The sequence below is a fragment of the Physeter macrocephalus genome, chromosome 8 (assembly GCF_002837175.3).
Source record: "Physeter macrocephalus isolate SW-GA chromosome 8, ASM283717v5, whole genome shotgun sequence".
In the NCBI taxonomy this organism is placed as follows: Eukaryota; Metazoa; Chordata; class Mammalia; order Artiodactyla; family Physeteridae; genus Physeter; species Physeter macrocephalus.
In genome coordinates, this window is record NC_041221.1 from 75,945,740 (window position 1) to 75,967,681 (window position 21,942).

The 21,942-nt window shown below is 37.0% G+C and overlaps 2 protein-coding genes across 8 annotated transcripts in view; one reads left to right on the forward strand and one right to left on the reverse strand.

Moving 5' to 3' along the window:
• The window catches only part of HEXB (hexosaminidase subunit beta), a 63,358-nt gene extending 50,918 nt beyond the window's left edge, over positions 1-12,440 (forward strand). The window contains exon 15 of the mRNA XM_024119215.3: positions 12,201-12,440. Coding sequence (XP_023974983.1) covers positions 12,201-12,204 — 4 coding nt within the window. The 3' untranslated portion in view covers positions 12,205-12,440. The remainder of the gene's footprint in view (positions 1-12,200) is intronic.
• The window catches only part of GFM2 (GTP dependent ribosome recycling factor mitochondrial 2), a 45,201-nt gene that overhangs the window by 6,256 nt on the left and 17,003 nt on the right, over positions 1-21,942 (reverse strand). For all 7 annotated transcript variants that reach the window (XM_007108643.4, XM_007108644.4, XM_028492977.2 and 4 more), the window contains 11 exons: positions 19,621-19,709; positions 17,813-17,873; positions 17,359-17,538; positions 16,225-16,305; positions 14,744-14,892; positions 13,157-13,297; positions 12,974-13,073; positions 12,057-12,246; positions 10,283-10,359; positions 7,900-8,038; positions 423-602 (listed from right to left, as the gene is read on the reverse strand). In XM_007108643.4, coding sequence (XP_007108705.1) covers positions 423-602; positions 7,900-8,038; positions 10,283-10,359; positions 12,057-12,246; positions 12,974-13,073; positions 13,157-13,297; positions 14,744-14,892; positions 16,225-16,305; positions 17,359-17,538; positions 17,813-17,873; positions 19,621-19,709 — 1,387 coding nt within the window. The remainder of the gene's footprint in view (positions 1-422; positions 603-7,899; positions 8,039-10,282; positions 10,360-12,056; positions 12,247-12,973; positions 13,074-13,156; positions 13,298-14,743; positions 14,893-16,224; positions 16,306-17,358; positions 17,539-17,812; positions 17,874-19,620; positions 19,710-21,942) is intronic.

The window sequence follows — 21,942 nt, forward strand, 5'->3', positions numbered from 1 at the left end:
GGCTTAACAGGTAAAGTAAAGGGCATGCAAGAACAGATGGGCATGACAGCAGAGAGACAGAAGTCCTAAGAAAGAACCAAAAAGAAATGCTTCAGATGAAAAACACTGTAACAGAAAGGAAGAAGCCCACTGATGGTCTTAGATGGGACCCAGCTGAGGAAAGAGTCTGAGTTAGAAAATGTATCAGTAGAAACCTCCAAAACTGAAAAGCAAAGTGAACAAAAGACTGAAACAAAACAAAACAATATCCAAGGCTGTGGGACAACTATAAAGGCATGACATATGCGTGACGGGAAGAGATAGGGAGAAAACACCACCAAAGTTAGAAGAGAAGGGATTAAAGAATGAAACAATTTCTGATATTAGGAGGGATTAAATCGCTGAGTGTGATACTAACGCGTACTCTGATTGGAGTACCTTACCTTGGAGGCACGCACTGTGAAGGCCATTTTCAACGGCCTCTCGTGAGGCCTGCGAAAGGTCTGCGGCAACACTTGCTGCATACTCGATGACTGGCAGAAGAGATGATGTTTCCAGTGACTTTGCTTCCAGTTCTACAGTCACAAGATGCCGTCTGTCTCCTAAAGTTCTATCTAAGGTATCTGTAAACAAGGCGAATATAGTACCTCAGGGATTTGTTCCAGAAAGATGTTAAGGTACCACAACTGGCAAAATTACAATCAGCATGTTCAAGGTCTCATGGAAGGTAAAGCGGAAGAAAATATCAACAATGACACTAAATACAGTATAAAAATGTCAGAGTAAACAGTTCTACCAAGAAAGCAAGCATCTGCTGGGACTTTCCTGGTGGTCCAGTGGTTAAGAATCCACCTTCCAATGCAGGGGATGCATGTTCGATCCTTGGTCGGGGAACTAAGATCCCACATGTGGTGGGGCAACTAAACCCAAGCCCATGTGCTGCAACTACAGAGCCCACACGCACTCTGGAGCCCGCATGCCACAACAAAATATCCTGGCGTGCCACAACTAAGACCATACGCAGCAAAAAATAAAATAATTAATTAAAAAAAAAAAGAAAAGAAAGCATCTGCTTCTGTGTTTACCAACATTAAAAACTTGCTCTGAATCACCTACTAATATCGCTTTAGGACTTCCCTGGTGGCGCAGTCGTTAAGAATCTGCCTGCCCACATATATACAATGGAATATTACTCAGCCATAAAAAGAAACGAAATTGTTATTTGTAGTGAGGTGGATGGACCTAGAGACTGTCATACAGAGTGAAGTAAGTCAGAAAGAGAAAAACAAATACCATATGCTAACACATATATATGGAATCTAAAAAAAAAAAAAAAAAAGGTTCTGAAGAACCTAGGGGCAGGAGAGGAATAAAGACACAGACATAGAGAATGGACTTGAGGACACAGGGAGGGGGAAGGGTAAGCTGGAATGAAGGGAGAGAGTGGCACGGACATATATACACTACAAAATGTAAAATAGCTAGCTAATGGGAAGCAGCCACATAGCACAGGGAGATCAGCTCGGTGCTTTGTGACCACCTAGAGGGGTGGGATGGCGGGGTGGGATAGGGAGGGTGGGAGGGAGACGCAACAGGGAGGGGATATCAGGATATATGTATACATATAGCTGATTCACTTTGTTAGACAGCAGAAACTAACATGCCATTGTAAAGCAATTATACTCCAATATAGATGTTAAAAAAAAAAAAGAATCCACCTGCCAACACAGGGGACACGGGTTCGATCCATAGTCTGGGAAGATCCCATATGCCGTGGAGCACTAAGCCTGTGCGCCACAACTACTGAGCCTGTGCTCTAGAGCCCATGAGCCATAACTACTGAGCCCATGCTCCACAACTACTGAAGCCCTTGCATTCTAGGGCCCACGTGCCTCAACTACTGAGCCCACATGCTGCAACTACTGAAGCCTGCATGCCTAGAGCCCATGCTCCACAACAAGAGAAGCCACCGCAATGAGAAGCCTGTGCACCACAACGAAGAGGAGCCCCTGCTTGCCACAACTAGAGAAAGCCCGCGTGCAGCAACGAAGACCTAGCGCAGCCAAGAAATTAAAAAAAAAAAAAATTACTTCAGTGTTAGGGTGTGTTGAGGCAGGTGATCGCACAAATTTTGTTATGCAGAGTACACTTTTAAACATTTCTTATGTGACTGATATTCTTCTAAATACAAAATTTTTATTTAAAAGTAAAACAGTACAACGGTTATCTAATGAAAATTAAAAGGCTTCACCCTGCCAACCAACAAACTTAAATTTCACACACTCTTCCAGCAATATTTTATGTATTGGGTTTGGCCAAAAAGTTCATTTGGGTTTTTCCATAAGCTGGTATGGAAAAACCCAACGAACTTTTTTTTTTTTTTAAATATTTATTTATTTGGTTGCACTGGGTCTTAGTTGTGGCAGGCAGGCTCCTTAGCTGCGGCTCACCGGCTCCTTAGTTGTGGCATGAAAACTCTTAGTTGTGGCATGCACGTGGGGTCTAGCTCCCTGACCAGGGATCAAACCTGGGTCCCCTGCATTGGGAGTGCAGAGTCTTATCCACTTGCACCACCAGGGAAGTCCCTCGAATGAACTTTTTGGCCAACCCAACATTTAATGTTTATGATTCTTCCTCAAAAACTAGTGATCTATTTTTAAAAATGAAAATAGACTCCCTCATTAGCTAACAACCAAGAGCTGTCAGTGAAACTGAGTGAGGCCCTGTGGGGCTCCGAGGCATGGAGGCCCTTTTGTCCCCCATTTCTTGAAGGCAAGACTCCAGCCTCCATGACCTTCCCTGAGTTCCAAAAGGCAGATTCGAACAGTTGCTAATCCAGGGAGGAAGCAGCCAAGAAACCACCTGAGGCAACATTAAAGGGACCAGAGAAGCTCCTCAAGATTAGGAGACCACCTGAGACGAGATGAAGGGAGTGCAAGCCCTGTGTACACCCTGATGTTGTCAGAGACCCCACCTTTGAACCACTGTTATAAAACCCTCATCAAATCCTCCCAGGTTGGGACACATAGTTTTTCGAGGCAGGAGCCTGCTGTGTCCCCCTTTGCCTGGCGAAGTAATAAGGCTATCCTTTTCTACTTCACCCAAAACTCTGTCTCTGAGATTTGATTTGGCACCAGGATACAGAGAAGCTGAGCTTTCGGCAACATCAACAGTCTCCAAGATTTTACTAAGACAAAACTAAGCTGTATTTATGTGAGTGACCATGGAACACAGTGACTCATGGCCCAAATTCAAAACTAAGAACTAATTATGCTCTATAATTCCTCTTCATAATTCCTTTTATATTATGAAATATAAAACTAACTTTTATATTATGAAATATTTTATACTTAAAAATACATGCATATGGGGCTTCCCTGGTGGCGCAGTGGTTGAGAGTCTGCCTGCCGATGCAGGGGACACGGGTTCGTGCCCCGGTCCGGGAAGATCCCACATGCCGTGGAGCGGCTGGGCCCGTGAGCCATGGCTGCTGAGCCTGCGCGTCCGGAGCCTGTGCTCCGCAACGGGAGAGGCCACAACAGTGAGAGGCCCGCGTCCCGCCAAAAAAAACAAAAAAAAAAACCATGCATAACCTAAAAACAAAATGAACATTCATGAAACCTAATACTACTAAAGAAACAGAACATTACCAGTAACCTAGAAGCCTTCTGAAGAAACAACCACTATCATGATGTTGTATTTAAACATTCATATGATTTTCTTTAGAGTTGTATCACAGATGCAGGTATCCCGAAACAATATTGTTTACTTCTGCTTTGTTTTAAATATGTTATTATACTGCGTGTGTTCAGAAACTTGCATTTTTCTGCTTCACATTTGTGGGTCATCTGGGCTGACACCTGGTGATGTAGTACATTATTTTTCACTATTATATGGTATTCTATTATATGAACAGAGTACAATTTATCCACTATGTCCACAAATATTTGGATTTTTTTCACCTAAAGTTTTGTTTTATTACAATGCTATTATGAAGGTTCTTGTATCTGTCTCTCAATGTACATGTGTAAAATTTTCTCTAGGGCATATACCTACTAGTGGAACTGCTGAGTTAGTAAGGTCTGCACATAGTCAACTTCATAAGAAAGTTGCCAAACTGTTTTCATAGTGGTTATATAATTTACACTCCCACCAGAAGTTTTTGTAAAACTTTCCATTGCTCAACATCTCAGCAACACTTGGCATTGTCAGATTTGCATTCTTGCCAATTTTGTTGGTGTAAAATGCCATCTTGCCCTTTTAACTTGCATGATCCTAAACATTACTGAGACTGAGAATCTTTTTTCTTTTTTTTTTTTTTTTTTTTTTTGCGGTACGCGGGGCTCTCACTGTTGTGGCCTCTCCCATTGCAGAGCACAGGCTCCAGACACGCAGGCTCAGCGACCGTGGCTCACGGGCCTAGCTGCTTCGCAGCATGTGGGATCTTCCCAGACCAGGGCACGAACCCGCGTCCCCTGCATCGGCAGGCGGACTCTCAACCACCGCGCCACCAGGGAAGCCTGAGAATCTTTTAATATGTTCACGGGCCTTTGGGGTATCCTCTTTTGTGAAATGTCTGTTCAATCTCTTTTGCTCACTTTTCTACTTGGTTGGTTGTCATGTTTTTAATGATCTTTTGAAGTTCTTTATATATATTCTGGATACTAATCTGTCAGTTTTATATGAGGCAAATATCTTCTCTCAGCTTTTGGCTTGTCTTTTTGCTTTCTTTACAGTGTATTCGAATAAATTCTTAATTTCAATAATATCAACTTTAGTAATCTTTTAGTTCATAGTTTTAGTTCATAGTTTCAACTCTTCTTTCATATTTAGGCTTTTAAATTCACCTGGAATTGACTTCTGTATACAGTATGAGGTAGGAATCTAAATCTTTTTCCATATGAATAATTATCCCAGGCCCCTTTATTGAATATCAGTCCACCCTTTCTCACTGAGCTGCAATATCACTGATGTAAATCCAATTTCCACATAGATATGAGTCTGTTTCTAGGCTTTCTGGTTTGTTCCACTGGTATATTTGTCTATTCTTAGCTTGATTTGTGTCATAATGACTATGGCTTTATAATAAGTATTAATGTCTGATACACTTCTTTGGGTAGAACTGGTATCTTCATGATATTTAGTCTTCTTATCTATGAATAGTATGGTTTTCCATTTAACTTAGGTCTTCTTTAATGTCTGTACATTTTTATAATTTTCTAGATGTACACAAATGTAATCTGCTCCTCATCAGTGACGTGATCATTAGTGATCTGACTGTCCAGTCAGGGTGTGGTCTGATTGCTGCAGCATCTGGTTACTAGTTTTCACCTTGTAACTAATAAGTAATCTAGAGTGAGACACTTGAAGACCATGCAAATATGCTGCTCAACAATGTACTCAATATTAAGCATTCACCATAATTACACGATGACGATTTCTTATTCCAGCCCTCCTCCTCAACATCTAACAGTCAGCATTTGGCACTTCAGTGTAAGGAAGAAGAGTCTCTTCTTCTTGTTGATCTATCATCAGTATGGACTCATGAATTCCAACGTTTTCTCAGTGGTCTATGATTATTGTTCGTAATTATTTTGGAGTTCAAATTAACCCAGATTTAGCCAGTGGAGCCTCTTCGGGTTGGTTCCTGTGTCCTTATGATACATCCCCATCATTTTTTTGAGTATTTCCTTTCTTTCTCAGATAACATGATGTTCTGTTGCTTGCTTATTTTTGATAGTCTCCTATTTCTTACTAATACTTTCTATCCCCTTTCTTATTTCTTCAAAAATAATACTTATTTTATACTCAGCATATGATAATTCTAGTATCAGAAGCCTTTGCTGGTCTGCCTGTGATGTTTATTGTTTCTGCTGCCTTTTTTGCTCCTTGTGCCTTTGCTCAAGGTTTTATGATTAAAAAAAAAAATTTTTTTGTTGGGGGGCTTCCCGGGTGGCACAGTGGTTAAGAATCCACTTGCCAATGCAGGGGACACGGGTTCGAGCCCTGGTCAGGGAAGATCCCACATGCTGTGGAGCAACTAAGCCCGTGTGCCACAACTACTGAGCCCTCGAGCCACAGCTACTGAGCCCACGTGCCACAACTACTGAAGCTCACGCACTTAGAGCCTGTGCTCCGCAACAAAGAGAAGCCACAGCAATGAGAAGCCCATGCACCACAACCAAGAGTAGCCCCCACTCGCTGCAACTAGAGAAAGCCCATGCACAGCAACAAAGACCCAACAGAGCCAAAAATACATAAATAAATAGACAGGTAAATTTATTAAAAAAATTTTTTTAAATTGTGAGTTCATATTGCTTTGTAGGATTTTCTTTGAGGCCTGGATTGAGGATACATTTATCTAAAGAGGCCCTACATTTGTTTTCTCCAGGTTCCTTGGCATATTACCAATCCATGAGCACTTTACACTAAATTCTTCTCTGTTTGGAGTTTTTCAGGTCACACTGGTTCTATGAATTTAGGCGGAAAATGCTATCAGAAGCCTACAGTTACAAATTCTCAGAAATTTTGCCCCTTTGCCCCACAGTCAGTCAGACAAGTTTCCTTGTCCTCTTCTTTTATGGAGAAGATTTTCCTCATTACTTCCATGAGGATGTGGCCCTCAAGTTCTAGGTTAGACATGACCACAGATTTCTCCAAGATAGCTAGTGGCTTAGGTGCTGGCTTATTTTCCAAGATTCCTGCTCCGGTTTCCTTTTTGGCCTCTGGAAATTTCCATTACATTCTAACCATCTCAGACATTAATTTAAAAGATGTTATTTATATTTTCCCAGAATTTTTGGTTTTTCCAGATATAAAGTCCAGAAAGAGAAATCATCATGTCATTTGCCCCTATATCCTGCTTGTTTAATTTTTCAAGTTTCAATGAAAAATAACCACCTGGCCTTTTTACAGATCGCTGAGTTGCTTTAAAGTTCCTAGTTATCCTAAACATATCTTTTCTATATTTTTTCACAAACCTGCCCATGTTTTCTCCTTGGGGGGGATAGGAATGATTGTCATGTTCTTTTGTTTAAGGGAACCAAATTGAAATCATCATATGTAGAAAAATCATGAATTCTTACATTTTGGGACAGAAATATAAAAAGTGCATTTTCTTAAGAATACCATCAGCACAGGATTACCATACTTATTAAACAGTGGAAATTATTTTCCACTCTATTTTTGTTATTTTTCTTTTAAAATTTTATGTCTTATTTTATTGAGATATAATTGACATACAGCACTGCAGGAGTTTAAGGTATACAACATGATTTAAGTTACAAAGATCATGAAACGATTACCATAGAAAGTTTAGTGAACATCCATCATCTCATATAGACACAACATTAAAGAAATAGAAAAAAAATTTTTTCTTTGTGATGAGAACTCTTAGGATTTACTCTCTTAACTTCCATTTATAATGTACAGCAGTATTAATTATCTTTATCATGTCATATATCATATCACTAGTACTTATTTATCTTATAACTGGAAGTTTGTACCCTTTGAGTACCTTCATCTAATTCTACCTTCCCCACCCCCCATTTCCACTCACTTTATGGAGTAAAATTGACACACCAACTTCAAACTGTTATACTCCTTCTGGTAGTGAGGACTGGGATGAGCTGTCTACTTCAATGGCTGATCCCACTGCATGCTTGCTTGATGAGTGGCTCAGCCAGTATATGTAATAAATGAGTTGTAATGAAATAGAGTTGTGTCTAAAACAAACAAATGCTAAAAAACAAGAAAACACATACATAAAACCTGTCCCCACTGATGGAAGACACTAGTGACTATGAACCCTCCCTTATGCAACTAAACTAAGAGATTCAGAAAACAGATCCTGGAGAAAAAGAGAGCAACAGAACCAGCAAATTCTGAATGTTGTGAATTCGAAATGTTGTATTTTTTTACCTGTGGCACGAACTGAATTTAGGATGGTCTCTCGGTATGCCACCTGGAGGGGCCCTAGATAGGTTTCCAGTCCATATTCCCTCTTGATTCGGTCATGAATTATCTCAATATGTAACTCCCCCATGCCACAAAGGATAGTCTGGTTAAAAGAGGAAGAAAACAAAGATCAAGGAAAAAATTAAGTTTATCACAAAATACTAATAAAGGTATATCAATATATTTTATTTTTCATTACTTACAAAATGAATTTCTTCTGTAATTTTTTTTGGCTCCTACATCAAAACACTGCTTTTAACTTTTCTGACTGAAATAATAAATCAATTAAAAGTGAATCACTAGGCCAATCTCTTATTCTTTGATAGTTGAATTATCAGCTGGGTAAGTGGTATCTAACTAGAACTATACTTCCCAACCACAAAGGTAAGTTCTGGCCAGTGAAATATAAGCATAAATGATGTTGGTAACTTCTGGGTTATGTCTTTAAGGGTAAATAAAGCCCTTCTCTTAATGAAGATATAGACAACCGTCTTGAAATGTGAATGAGGGCAACATCTTGTAAATGGGGGGAATAATCCCTCCCCCAAACACTCCCAACCACATGGCTATTTCCAACCATCCTGGGCACCTTACAGTTTTGTGGGCAGTTGAAACTTCCAAAGTAGCTTGGAACTTTACGTGACAGATAAATTGACTTTTATCTTCTTTGAACCAATGTTATTTTGGGTCCTTGTTAGAACAGTCAAATTTGCATCAAAACCAATCAAAACATGATTTTGTTTTTAGAAAGCAACAATGGTTATTCCTGAAGAAGGTCTTTGTGTATGAGAGAATATAGTGCAAGGAATCCACATTTGCCCCATTTTATTCATATACCATCTGTGTAGTGAGGCAGTAACTTTACCCTAAAGAGAGATCTGGCCCTTGCCTTCAGCTACTGGGAAGTTATCTCTAGGCCAAGATGCTGCCTGATAGAAGTGTCTTTGCTTGTCTGGGGCCTTTGTCCACCAGATAGTCTAACAATGTGATTTATGATGCAGCTTTGGAATAGCTGTACCCATTTACAACCTAGAGAGTAAAGGTAGTAGCCCAAACCTACAGGAGGCACTAGAGATTAAATGTCAACCACAAAGACAGTATGTGATTATGCCCTAATAAAAACTCTGGGCACGGAAGGCTTGGGTGAGCTTCCCTGACTGACAATACTCTATGCCAGGAGGATGAAGAAAAGCCTTGCATTTAGAACCCTCTCAGACTTTGCCCTAGGTGTCTCTTCCTTTGGCTGGTTCTGATTCGTTTCCTCTCACTATAATAAAAACTATAATCGTAAGCAACAACAACAAAAAACTACTTGGTGTATGACTGCTATACTTTAATATAAAGTTAAAGAAGTAATTATTTGGAAAAAAGCCAGTTGTAGAATAATACAAATAGAATGACTTCTTATATATCTGTACATATATATTTGGAAACATAAATACTGTGTTTTATAGCATTGCACAGCAGAAAAATGGATGTTTGGAAAAGTGTGAAAGGCTATTCACCAAGTTTTCACAGTGATTACCTATGTAGAATAGGATAGAGAGACTGAAAGGGAGACTTTAATTCTTTACTTTGTACACTTGAATGTTATTTGCTATTTCAAAAAATATATGTACTGGCATTTTTAAAATAAAAAGTTTGTTTTAATTGCTGTTGTAGCCTTCAGAATCAATTAAACTAAATTGCTACCTCATTTAGCTGGCATTTGGGAAAATAATGTACTCCATATTTTTCAGATTAACTAAATCAGTTTATCCTTTTTAAAGGCAAATTTATAACTTTTTAAGGAAATTTTTCTAGAATTTTATATAAACTCTACCCTGCCCCCCTAAAAAGAAGATGCAGAATGAACATGTGTTCTTCTACTGTACTATATAATATACAGCACAGTCCTGTACCTACTTGAGGACTCTATTTCCTCCCACATTGTTAGGCTGTAATCTATCACTTCTCACCCATTTTAGGTGTGTTATCATCATTAAAAGTGTACCTTTGCATCCTCCCTTTAGAAAGCTGCTTCTATAAGTTTTAGCATAAGAGGCTCAAGGTTTTGTCTTAGGGTTGAACCTTATTTCAAAATTTCACAAAAGGCTGTCTTCTGGAAGGTAGAAATGTTGGAAAGTAGTTTATATAAGTAAGGTATAATCATACTGAGGAATGAGGAGAATTTAGCTTGACAGTCAAAATATAATCAGAAATTTATATTATGAGAGAACCAAAAAAGAAGGCTTTTTCTTTCAGGGGCATAGACCAATCAATGTTTTGGATATATGCACTTAAATACTCTCACACACACAAATGTTTTTACTGAAAGATTCTGGGGATTAAATAATAATATGCATACTTGTCCAGAGTCAGGATCTAGCTTCACTTTCAAACTGGGATCTTCACGCTGAAGGCATTTCAATGCATGATCCAAATCTATAGGATAAACAATAACTTATCTTTACGTTTCATTTTTTTTTGATAAGGTACTATACATTCTAGTGGGAAAATAGATGAACAAGCAAATTTTGAAAAAGAAAATTTCAAACAGCCAGAAATGTTCTGTAGAGAATAAAACAAGGTGATGACATAGTGATGGGAGGTTACTTGAGATTGAGTGGCCTGGGAAGACCTGTCCAGGATGATTTAGATAAAGACACAAACCAAAAAGAATGACATCACAAGTAAAATCCTGAAGAAAAAGAATTCCAGATAGAGGAAATGGCTGTGCAAGGAATGGCTTCTACTGGAGAAACAAGAAGGCTAGTGTAGCTGGATATTGGTGGACAAAAGGAAGAGTAGCATCAGATGAGGAGGGAGATGTGTGACAGGGAGCACACCATGTAAGGTATTGAAGGCCATGGTGAAGAGTTTGGATGTGCACTGGGAAGCCACTGAAGGGTTTAAATGGGACAGTAACATCATCTGATTATGTTCTGCAAAGGTTAAGGAACTGACAAAAAAAGCAAAAAAGACTTTAGAAACACACACAATAATAAGAAACTGGCAAAAGGAAGCTAAATTACATCACAAATAAAGAGATACTAATGTGATCACTCTATGATGAATTATCACACCAAGGAGGAAGTAAGAATACAGCTGATCCTTGCACAACATGGGTCTGATGCGGGTCTGCTTATACGCAGATGCAGAATCAGAGGACCCAAGCATAAGGAGGGCTGACTGTAAGTTATACTGGGATTTTCAACTGTGTGGAGGGCTGGGGCCCCAACCCCCTTGTTGTTCAAGGGTCAACTGTATGTTATTTGCATTAAATATGCCATCTAAAGTAAAGAGATACTTTGATACAATCAATTAACTGATATGCACATGCTCCCTCTTTAGACCTGCACTGTCCAAATGGTAGCCACAACCCATCTGTACAAGATATTACTAGTCTGAATTAACCTTAGCTGTAAGTGTAAAATTCATACCAGGTTTCAAAGACTTCACATGGAAAAGAAAAAAGAAAGTAAAATATCTCAATAATTTTTATATTGATTATGTTGAAATGATAATATTTTGATATACTGAGTTAAGTAAAATATATTACTAAATTAATTTTGCCATTTTAACTTTCTTTAAATGTAGCTATAAGGAAATTTTAAGAAGCGGGATGGAAAAACTGGAGCTTGGGTGCCTGATGACGTGTGGAGTCATCCTTGAACCCCTGGGCTACCAATTCAAGGCATATTTTACAAGAGAAAGAAGTGAACTTTTGTCATTAAAGCAACCGCTATTTGGGGGTTTTATGCTCTATGTAACCAAATCTAACAAGAAATGTTATAGCTGGAATCATGAGCTTTACTATATACTATACTAAGGAGTTTGGGTTTCTGCTATAAGTAATGAGAAAACACTGAAGTATTCTGAGCCAATATGCTAAAAAACAAAGTATCACTCAAAAAGGTCAAATGACAAACATAGTATATAAATATCTTCACTGAGTTCTAGAAAAAAAATGAAGAGTTTGTAAAAATCAAAACAAATTAAAAAACTAGACCAATCATAAGAAATATTTACCAATAAATGTTCATAAAATTGAACTCAGTGACATAAGAAACCTTTTGAGGTTAAAATTTTATCTAAATTATCAGAGCACTAATTAATTGATGCACCAAGATTATTTGTACCTGGCTGCTTAGCCACTGATGGAGGTTCTATGGTACAGAAGAAAACAGGTTCTGGAATCTCCACCCCAGCCAACAAAAGCCTCTCTGCTTCATTGTTTTGTCTATGCTTCTTTTCTCCCTCCCTTTCTGCTCGACGACATGCAGCTAATGCACTGGACTTGGATGAGACAATGGTGTCACCAGTGGTAGTCTGCAAGCAAAGAAGATGCCTTGGGACAAAACAGGCTATTGGCAAGCACTCAGCTTCCACCAAGGACCACGAAAACCAAAGAAAAATTTTAAGGTAGCACTTCCTCTTCATCAGAACTTAAAGGAGAGACAAATTCATTAAGCTCATTATAACTCTGCATTGGTAAAGCTAATTTAAGATGTAGAAGAATTATGTCCAAAATATTGCTGTAATAAATTCTAACAATAAAACATTCATACACACAAAAAATACATTTAAAACTCATTTGGTAAAACAAATTTATCTTCGAACAAGAGACAAAAGAACGAGAGACAAAAATCCTTGCCCTTACAGAGCCTTCACTGGCAAAATATCTTCACTTTTTAACCTGATCAGTTATAAAGTTAGATTTAATTGTCTGCAATAATCAAGATAGGAAAAAAAAACCAATGAAAATAACATTATTTTACATAAACTTAAAACATTAAGTATATATCCATAGTGTATTTATTTTACTTGGATTTAAACTTTATATGAATACAATCCATACTGTTCATAGTCTTCTGTAATTTACTTTTCTTTCTATTAAATGTTTGAGATTCAACTATGTTGATGAATATACTACAATATTCATTATTCCACTACTGATAGCTTTTGGAGTGTCTATGGGCTTTTGCTATTACAAAATACCTACTTTTAATTAAACATTTAAGCTGTTATTTCCTAGAGAAACGATTTGGTCACTTACGTGTTTAAGCCCAACAGTCAAAGCAATGTTACCAGCAGTCAGTGAAGGGATTTCTACATGCTGGTCAGCAAATGGCAAAAGCAGACGACTTATTCTCTCCCTGTAAAACCATAATTTATATTAGTAAAAGTATATTTAAAGAAATGAGTGAAGTTTTAGAAAATAACCTAGGCTTCTACTTACGTGCAGTTTCCATTAATATTATGGATGGCCAATTGGGGTTTTATCATGCCTGAGTAAATGCGCAAAAATACCAGTGGGCCTCGCTGCTTGTCATGAAGAACTTTAAATGCCAGGGCACATAAGTCACCCTTATACCACTGCCTATAAAATTAAGGAGAAGTTCCAGAAAAGCCACTTTAAAATACACTTCCTATATATCTATATAGATCAGATCAGAATCACTGCATAAACCCAACCTTGATGTCCTCCAAAGACTCCTCATATCTTCTAGTTTAGCTACCAAGGCCAATTAAATAATGTATTATATACCTCTCTTCCTCCACCGGACTAAATTATTCATTGGAGATCTTACCATTAATTCCTCAAAACCAAAAACAATGGATTTTCTTCCAAATATTACCTCTATTAGCAAATAATTCTTGCCTAGATTTCCCTCCTCAAAAAATATACCTAGGAACATCACATCACTTCTTAAAACCCCATACAGGGTAAACAAACAGGTACTTTCCAATTACTGCTTTCACTCTCTCCTCCCACTTTTCTTCAGCTGCACAGCCATATAAATCTACACTATAAACTTGAACTTGTTTACACAGCGAACACTTACAGAATGATGTCCTTAAATTGGGGTTCATTACTAGGTTTCAGAAAGTTTGACTCCCTCTCAAATTGCTACACTTTGCACATAGGTACATTTTTCTGAGGAAATATGGAAATATTTCTCCATATTTTCATTAGTTTCAAAGGAGTCCATGATTCAAAGTAGGTTAGACACTTCTATTATTGAACTTCTCTAATCTTATTCCTGTTCCCTCCAAATTTTAATTTTATTTAACAAATCCTTATATATAGAGTTGATCATATACTAGGCACTGTTTTATGTGCTTTATAAATATTAGCTCATTTGATTCTTGTAACAATCCTATGAGATAAGTCCTATTCTCTGCATCTTATAGATGAGAGGTTAAAGCAACTTGGAAGACCTGAGATTTAAATCCAGGCAGTACACAGTCTATGCTCATCAGCACATCCCCATAATGCCTCTCCAGTTGAGAGATATGAAAAGTGACTCAGGTCCTAGTTAATAGGATCAAAGTTCACCTCTGTCTGCCATTTGGCACAAAACTCACTCAGATTTTAGAGGATTTATTACGAAGGACAAAGCTGTTAGTGACACGAGGAATAAAACAATGGACCTTTCCTTACAGTCACAAAATATTATGAAAAATCTTGAAATCCAGAATAAATATAAATCCATCTATAGAATATTTATCAAACACCCCCAGTATACTACTTTTTTTTTTTTTTAACTAAGATGGCAGGGTCAACACTTATACTTTTACACAGCAAAAAAGCCATAAATTCTTATTTAGCTCCATCTGTAAACACAGCAGGTTACAAGAGATGATGACAAATATCCCTTTCAAGTAAAAATTACTATGGCTCTATATTATATTATTTAGAATAATATTCTTCACCAATGTTATTCAAAAACTGTGATTCCACTACTCTCTGTGAAACATGACCTATCTGTCTACCTGTCTTTTCAAGGCTATACGATTTTAATCTATGCACTTGCATACTTACAGAAATTCAAGGTTGCGTTCTTCAGGTGAAGGCAAGTACATAGTAATAGCATCTAACAAGGGCTGGACCCCTTTGTTTTTCAGGGCACTTCCACAAAGCACAGGCACTGCTGTCTGAGCCAGTGTTACTCTGTGTACTGCAGTTTGTAGCTATAAAGCAGAGATATAAATGTTTTATGTGTAGTATTCTGGTCTCGACCAAAATATCCCAGAATTAGATGCCTTCCCTAACCAACCATGTAAAATATCACTCCTCAGCACACTTCCATCATTCTTTATGGCCTCATTCTTCTTTATTTTTCATTGTAAATAACATTAATCACTACCTGGTATATTAGATATATATTCATTAGTTTATTATCTGTCTCCCCATTCACTAGAATGTAAAATCTATATAAGCATTATAGTAAGTCCCATAAAGATACTGTAAATCACAAGAAACTGGAAAAGTGCTTAAAATAAAGTAGATGCATAAAACTATTTCTTGAATAAGTGAACTAATATACTTGTGATTTAACCTCGATAAGTCTACTAGAGGAACTGGTTAGAAATTAGAAATATAAATGAGTTAGAAAGTTAAATGAGCTAATTTAATAAATTAAATCCACACTAAATAAAATCCAAAGGAAAATGAAGTATCAAAGTAGAAACAATTTTTAAAAGACCTCAAAGACCAAGAAAAGCTTAGGTGTGCTTGCAAGCTATTGATAAGAGAAACGGTGGGTCAATTTAATTTTAGATTGTAAGCTCTTTGAAAGCAGAAATCATGTTATGTGACTATAGGGCACAATAAACACATTTAAGCATTCGAATACTAAACAAGAAAAAAATTCAAACTTACAGCATTTCATTCAAAAGAAAAGAAATAATTTTTTCCACCTATAACTTCAAATGGCTCAAAATTAATCTACAGATCTTGTGTTTTTCTTTACTTCTTTTCATGAAAAATAACCAAGTAAATTTGCTGGGCTCATATTGGAGCCCACTTAAAACACTACCACTTAAAAACACTTTTCATGGGGGAAGTTTCCTGGCAGAAAAAATAAAAAACGCCTTGAATAAATCTGTCATAATTCAAATACTACCAGTATTTTACTGGCCTATTCTCTGGTTTAATATATTTCAAAAGAAAACCAAAAAAAGGGAAGACCTGGAATAAGTTTCCACTAACAATTAAAACAGATTCAGAGAAAATGTTCTGAGAAAAATGACCATTATAGTAGTCCGAAAGACCAGTAGATCAAAAAAACAATTCTATCTGTGATTTCCCTAATACTACTTAGTGAAATGATCACAATGAAGGGAAAAGGCTGCAGTAAATCAACAATGTCTTCTAATTTTTCACAGTGTTCTCCTAATTTTTAAGTCCACATTTTCTAATGATATGCAAAAGTTGAAAAAAAAAACCTCACCTACAATAGAGTAATCAAACCACATCCAATTAGTAAAACTTGATCAAAGTAAATGAATAATAAAATTTACCTTTTCAGCCGGTAGCAAATCAAAATTCTCACTAAATTCTCCTAAAACCAAGTCAGCAAATTCATCATCCAAATCTGCAACCTATAAAGAAAGGCTTTAGTTCTGTAACTTGCATTCATCATCACAACTATTAACTTAAGTCTATACACCATAAATATTCATTACCCAAATATTTCAAGACAGCTACATGATCTAACGTATCCAGGCCAAGGAACTCTTCACATCTTCTAAAGACATAAAGTTTTTCTTTCAAAGGAAAGGAGATTGAAAATTGAAGATACGCTCTCATGAGTTTCCTAAACTCATGGGAAGCCAGAGCCAGACAGAGCACCTCAATAAAGTGTGCTACCTACTCAGAGCTCTCAAAAGAAATAAAAAATCCACAGCTGATAGGCAGTGATAATATATACAATGAATTGCTGTTTTTAAATAGATTTGGGGGGGGTGTCTTAGTTCATAAAAAAGAGATTCATTTGGTAATCCTCTAATATTTTGAATGTTCACCAGATCTCCAAGACATTCAAAGTAAAAGGACTGAACTTGTTTATAATCCTTCACTGAGGGAATAAATTTAAGTTGAGGGGGTAGTGGTATCATTTCAATAATAAAAATGTAATTATCTAATTCATGTTCATTTCATAATCATCTGTTTATATGACAGGTGAATTCAACTGACAATAAAATTAACAAAAGAGTTTCAAAAGTTTATAATAGTAAAAGGGAGCAAAACATTCAAACTTGGTGAGAAAAACACATTTTTAACAGCTAACTATAGCAGAAATGTACCCAACCATCTTTCCAAAAAGCAGCAAATATGATGGTTAAGCATAGCTTCTGGAATCAAACTGTCTGGAAATGGCTCCACTACTTACAAACTTGTTCAAAAAAACTTTGGTCAAGTTACATCACCTCTCTTTGTCTTGGTTACTCATGGAGATAATACTAGTACTTATCCTATGGTGCCACTGTGAAGTTTAAATAACCAATTCCAATTATGCTTCCAGAATATATATCAAAGTTCACTGTATTATACTTTACATATTCCATATGTAATTTTAGATGAAATTTCACAATAAATATTTTTTAAAGTTTCTAAATATTTATGCAATTTTAAGCTCAAAGTATTTATTTTACTTGTTCAATTAAGGCATTCCTTGCTTCCGTTATCTCCTTCAGCAATTCAGGATCACTCATTTCCAAGAGGGGTTTTCTCTCAAAGTCTTTTCCATCATCTGAATTGGGATTCCAAAGAAGTTTTTCTTTACTTACTACATCCACCACTCCTTTGAAAGTTTTGCCTTCACCAATTGGTAACTGTAAGTCAGAGTGAGATTAACATTTTATTAAATGATCACTAGAACTCAATTAGAACTGCACTGGTGATAGAACTTATCTTTCCCCACTCCCCCCCAAATGTCTCTTATCATTATTGCCATAATCTATACCTATTTTTATTTATATCCTAACTCCTTCCAAAAGGATTTGTGATAGCTTCAAAAATGTATATAATATGCCACAATAAAATACACTGATGAGGAAACTGAGAAAGATCTGTTCATATTAATAAACCAAATATTAATCAACCAACCTGTAAAAGCAAAGGCTTTGCCTTCAACTTCTCTCTGATGCTTTCAACTGCATAGTTAAAACTGTAGAAAGTAAAATTATTTAAAATGTTAAGATACTTAAAACAGGATTTAAGAATGTACTATAAAATTATAACCCTAAATTTTTCCTAATGTTCACCATTTAACATTTTCCACAGGACAACATCTTGTCTAATCTTTTAACATTAATTTCAGATAACAGTGATTGAGTATCTACCATAATTCTGCCACACAGGTATTTAGGGTATTATTATTGTGAGCTTCATTTAACTAAAGTTTGAGGTTAAGTGACTTGATCAAGGTCACACATAATAAACTGGAGTTAAGATTCAAATGCAAGATTTGTCATTACAAGTCAAAGATTCTTTCTTCTAACAACTACATTTGTTATCACACGACTACCCACTTTCTTCCAAGAGCCAGCCTGACTAATTTTTCTACACTTTTATCTTAGGCATTCTTCGTATCATATGCTATGCTGTTCATTTCTGTGCTAACACTAGGGCTGGCTACCTATGGAACGCATGACACATCTTTGGCATGCAGGCTGATTCATACACACATGCAGATCATTCTGGTCCCAATGTCTTTAAGAAGCAGCCTAGTATCCAGTCATCTCCCTCCCCATCATCACAGGTGCTGTCAGTCAGTATAGGCAGTATTTCCCTCAACCTCAAGGAACTCCAAACAGAAAAGGGTCAGAACCTAAGCCTAGCACATTTTGAAGGTTGCTGTGCTTTTACTAATCAAGACAAAAGTCCTCTAAACCAGCAGCCTTAGAATTACTGTAGAGAGTTACAGAAATACAAAGCATACTGTGTGATATAAGGAGAGACACGGTTTATGTTTTCTTATTGCCACTCTCATACCACAGATCAGGATCTCTCCCTTTCACATTTCCCCAGCATCCTTTGATTCTTAATTCTTGCCCTTTCACATTTTCTCCAAATCCTTCATATATTCTTGATTGTCTGAATTCTGTTCTCAGAACAACATATCCATTTTGGATTACCACTCTGTAAGTCTGCAGTATTACCACTACATCTCAGCATTAACTCTTTTGCCCTATATGCAGGTCTCAAAACATCTACATTCTCCTCTCCTAGTTTCCTTTCATTGAGAGCATTTTACCCATTAGCTAAAGAAAATCAGGGACAAGGAAGAACATCATTCTCTGAAGCAACTACAAGAAACAATTCTCTTCCCTCCCCCATTAGCAATGACAGGGAGCACCGTAACATTCAGCAATACAAGGACTCGACCATACAGCTCTAAATAGAAGCAATGGAATCAGCAAGACATCACTCTGTCAGGAGCCTAGAAAACAGGATAAAGCCTCTCTACATTAGAATCAGAACGATTCATCATCTATCAGCTCTCTATTAATCCCACATTGTTACTTTACCTATGAATCAACTGCTCTGAAATTTTTTAAAAATGGGATTGAGGGCTTCCCTGGTGGCGCAGTGGTTGAGAGTCCGCCTGCCGATGCAGGGGAACCGGGTTCTTGCCCCGGTCCGGGAAGATCCCACATGCCGCGGAGCGGCTGGGCCCGTGAGCCATGGCCGCTGAGCCTGCGCGTCCGGAGCCTGTGCTCCGCAACGGGAGAGGCCACAACAGCGAGAGGCCCGCGTACCACAAAAAAAAAAAAAAAAATGGGATTGAACTGGGATTCCATGGAATATTTATACTTTATAGGGAACAGCTGTTTATAAATTTAAGTTATAGTGCATTAAAAGCTCAAATCATATTCTTACTTTGATAAGCCAAAGAAACACACGTTAAATACCTTGCTCCAGTTTTGTCCATCTTGTTTAAAAAACAGATTCGAGGTATCTTGTGTTTATCAGCTTGCCTCCATACTGTAAGAGTTTGTGCCTAGAGCAAAGATAAGGAAATAAACCCATATTTGACAAAAATAACTATGTAACTACACATGGAATAAGCAGACCTAAGACTCTTATAACATAGAATTGGGCCCTATTCTAGCATAGAATTAGCGCCATTGCACACATACCTCTAGACCCACTCTTATGCTATCAGGTTAAAACAGTTAAGAAAATGATCAAGCATGACTGAAGATTATGCTTCAAACTGAGAATACTTTGGGTGAACTAGGTTGCAACACAAAGGGAATAACAACTGGGAAGTACTGGGAGTCACAGAAAGAGAACTTAACCAAGAATTACAAGACCTACTTTTTGTTTGGCTTCACCTTACTTAGTAACGTCAAACAATACTGAACTCATCAGTTTTCTGATCTGTGAAATATGGACTTTTGCCTTAATTAATTCAGACAGTTGTGATGTAAAAAGAACAAATAGGAATGTACTATAAAACGCCACTATGATAAAAATCGTGTATTTTTACTGTGAATGTCTGAACGTTCATATAAACTGAAGAGGATTTAAGGGGGGAAAAGGAAGCCAATACCTGTAATTCTAAGTTACAATTCTCATATGCTTTTCTATTTGGCTTTTTTGTTGTTGTTAAACAAGTAATTTTTAATATTTGGCTTCTTTTAATTCCACTTTCTGTACATGTTAAATATAAACAGTTTGCCTAGTAGAGTCTAATAGCCCTGAAGCAGAGCATTAAAAGCCTAATGTGCTGACACTGTTAAAACAGAAGCCAGTTTGTCATTTGTTTTATTAGGTAAAATTTATATACAATAAAATACAGTTGACCCTTGAACAGTATAGGGATTAGGGGCGCCAACCTCTGCAAAGTCAAAAACCACTTATAACTTTACAGTTGGCTCTCCCTACGTGCTGTTCCGCATCTGCGGATTCAACCAACCATGGATTACATAGTTCTGAAGCCCATATTTAGTGGAAAAAATCCACATATAAGTGAACCCATGAAGTTTAAACCCATGTTATTCGAGGGTCAATACAGATTTTCAGTTTATAGTTCAATGAATTTTAATAAATGCATAGTATAACTATTACCCCAATAAAGAGAAAGAACATATAGAACATTAGAGATTTTTATGTCCCTCCCCCTATAGCAACCAGTTCTGATTTCTGCCACCATAGATTCATTCTGCCTATTATTGAACCTCATATAAATAGCATGGCTTCTTTCACCCAACATAATGTTTTTGACATTCATTCATGTTGTTGGGCATACTGGTTCAGTTTTACTGCTAAATTCCTTTGTATAAATGTACCAGTTTTTCTATCCACATGTGGATGTGCACTTGTGTTGTTTCTAATTTGGGACTGTTATGAATTTAGCTGCTATAAACATTCTGAACAAATCTTTGGTGAACAAATGTTTTCATTCCCTTGGATAAAGATGGAGGAGTAGACCTGCTGGGTTATAGGACAAGTGTATATTTACCTTTATAAGAAACTGCCAGTCTTCCAAAATGGTTATAATATTTTACAGTCCCACCAACAATGTATAAGAGTTCCAGTTACTCCACATCCTCAACCACAATTTGCTATCATTCTTTTTAATTGTAGCCATTCTTGTGGGTATGAAATGGTCTCTTTGTAATTTTAATTTGCATTTCCCTAATGACCAATGAGACTGAGCATCTTTTCACGTGCTTACTGGTCATTCACATGTCTTTGGTGAAGTACCCATTCAAGTCCTTTGTCTTTTTTTTTTAATTGGGTTGTTAAGTTTTTATTATTGATATGCAGTTCTTCATATATTCTGGATACAAGTCTTTGGTCATATACATGTACTGTGAAAATTTCAGCACATACTCCCTAAGACAATAATATTCTCTACATAATCAACTGTTATTGCACTCTGGAAGTTTAACATTCATATAATATTTTATCTAACATTATAAATTTTCTCAAAGTCTAAGGCTTGCCTTTTTTAAGTTTCAAGCACATAATTTTGAAGAGGTCCAATTAATCAACTTGTTTTTGTTTTATGCTTCTTGTGTCTTCTCCAAGAAATTGTTACCTACCACCCCCTCCACCCACACCAAAGTTGTTAAGATAATACTTTATTTTCCCTCTAGAAGGTATACGGATTTAGCTCAACACTATGATCCACTCCAAACTAATTTTTATGTGGGGGTGGGGGGATATATACTATAAATTTCCCAGTGGCCTCTCCCGTTGCGGAGCACAGGCTCCGGACGCAC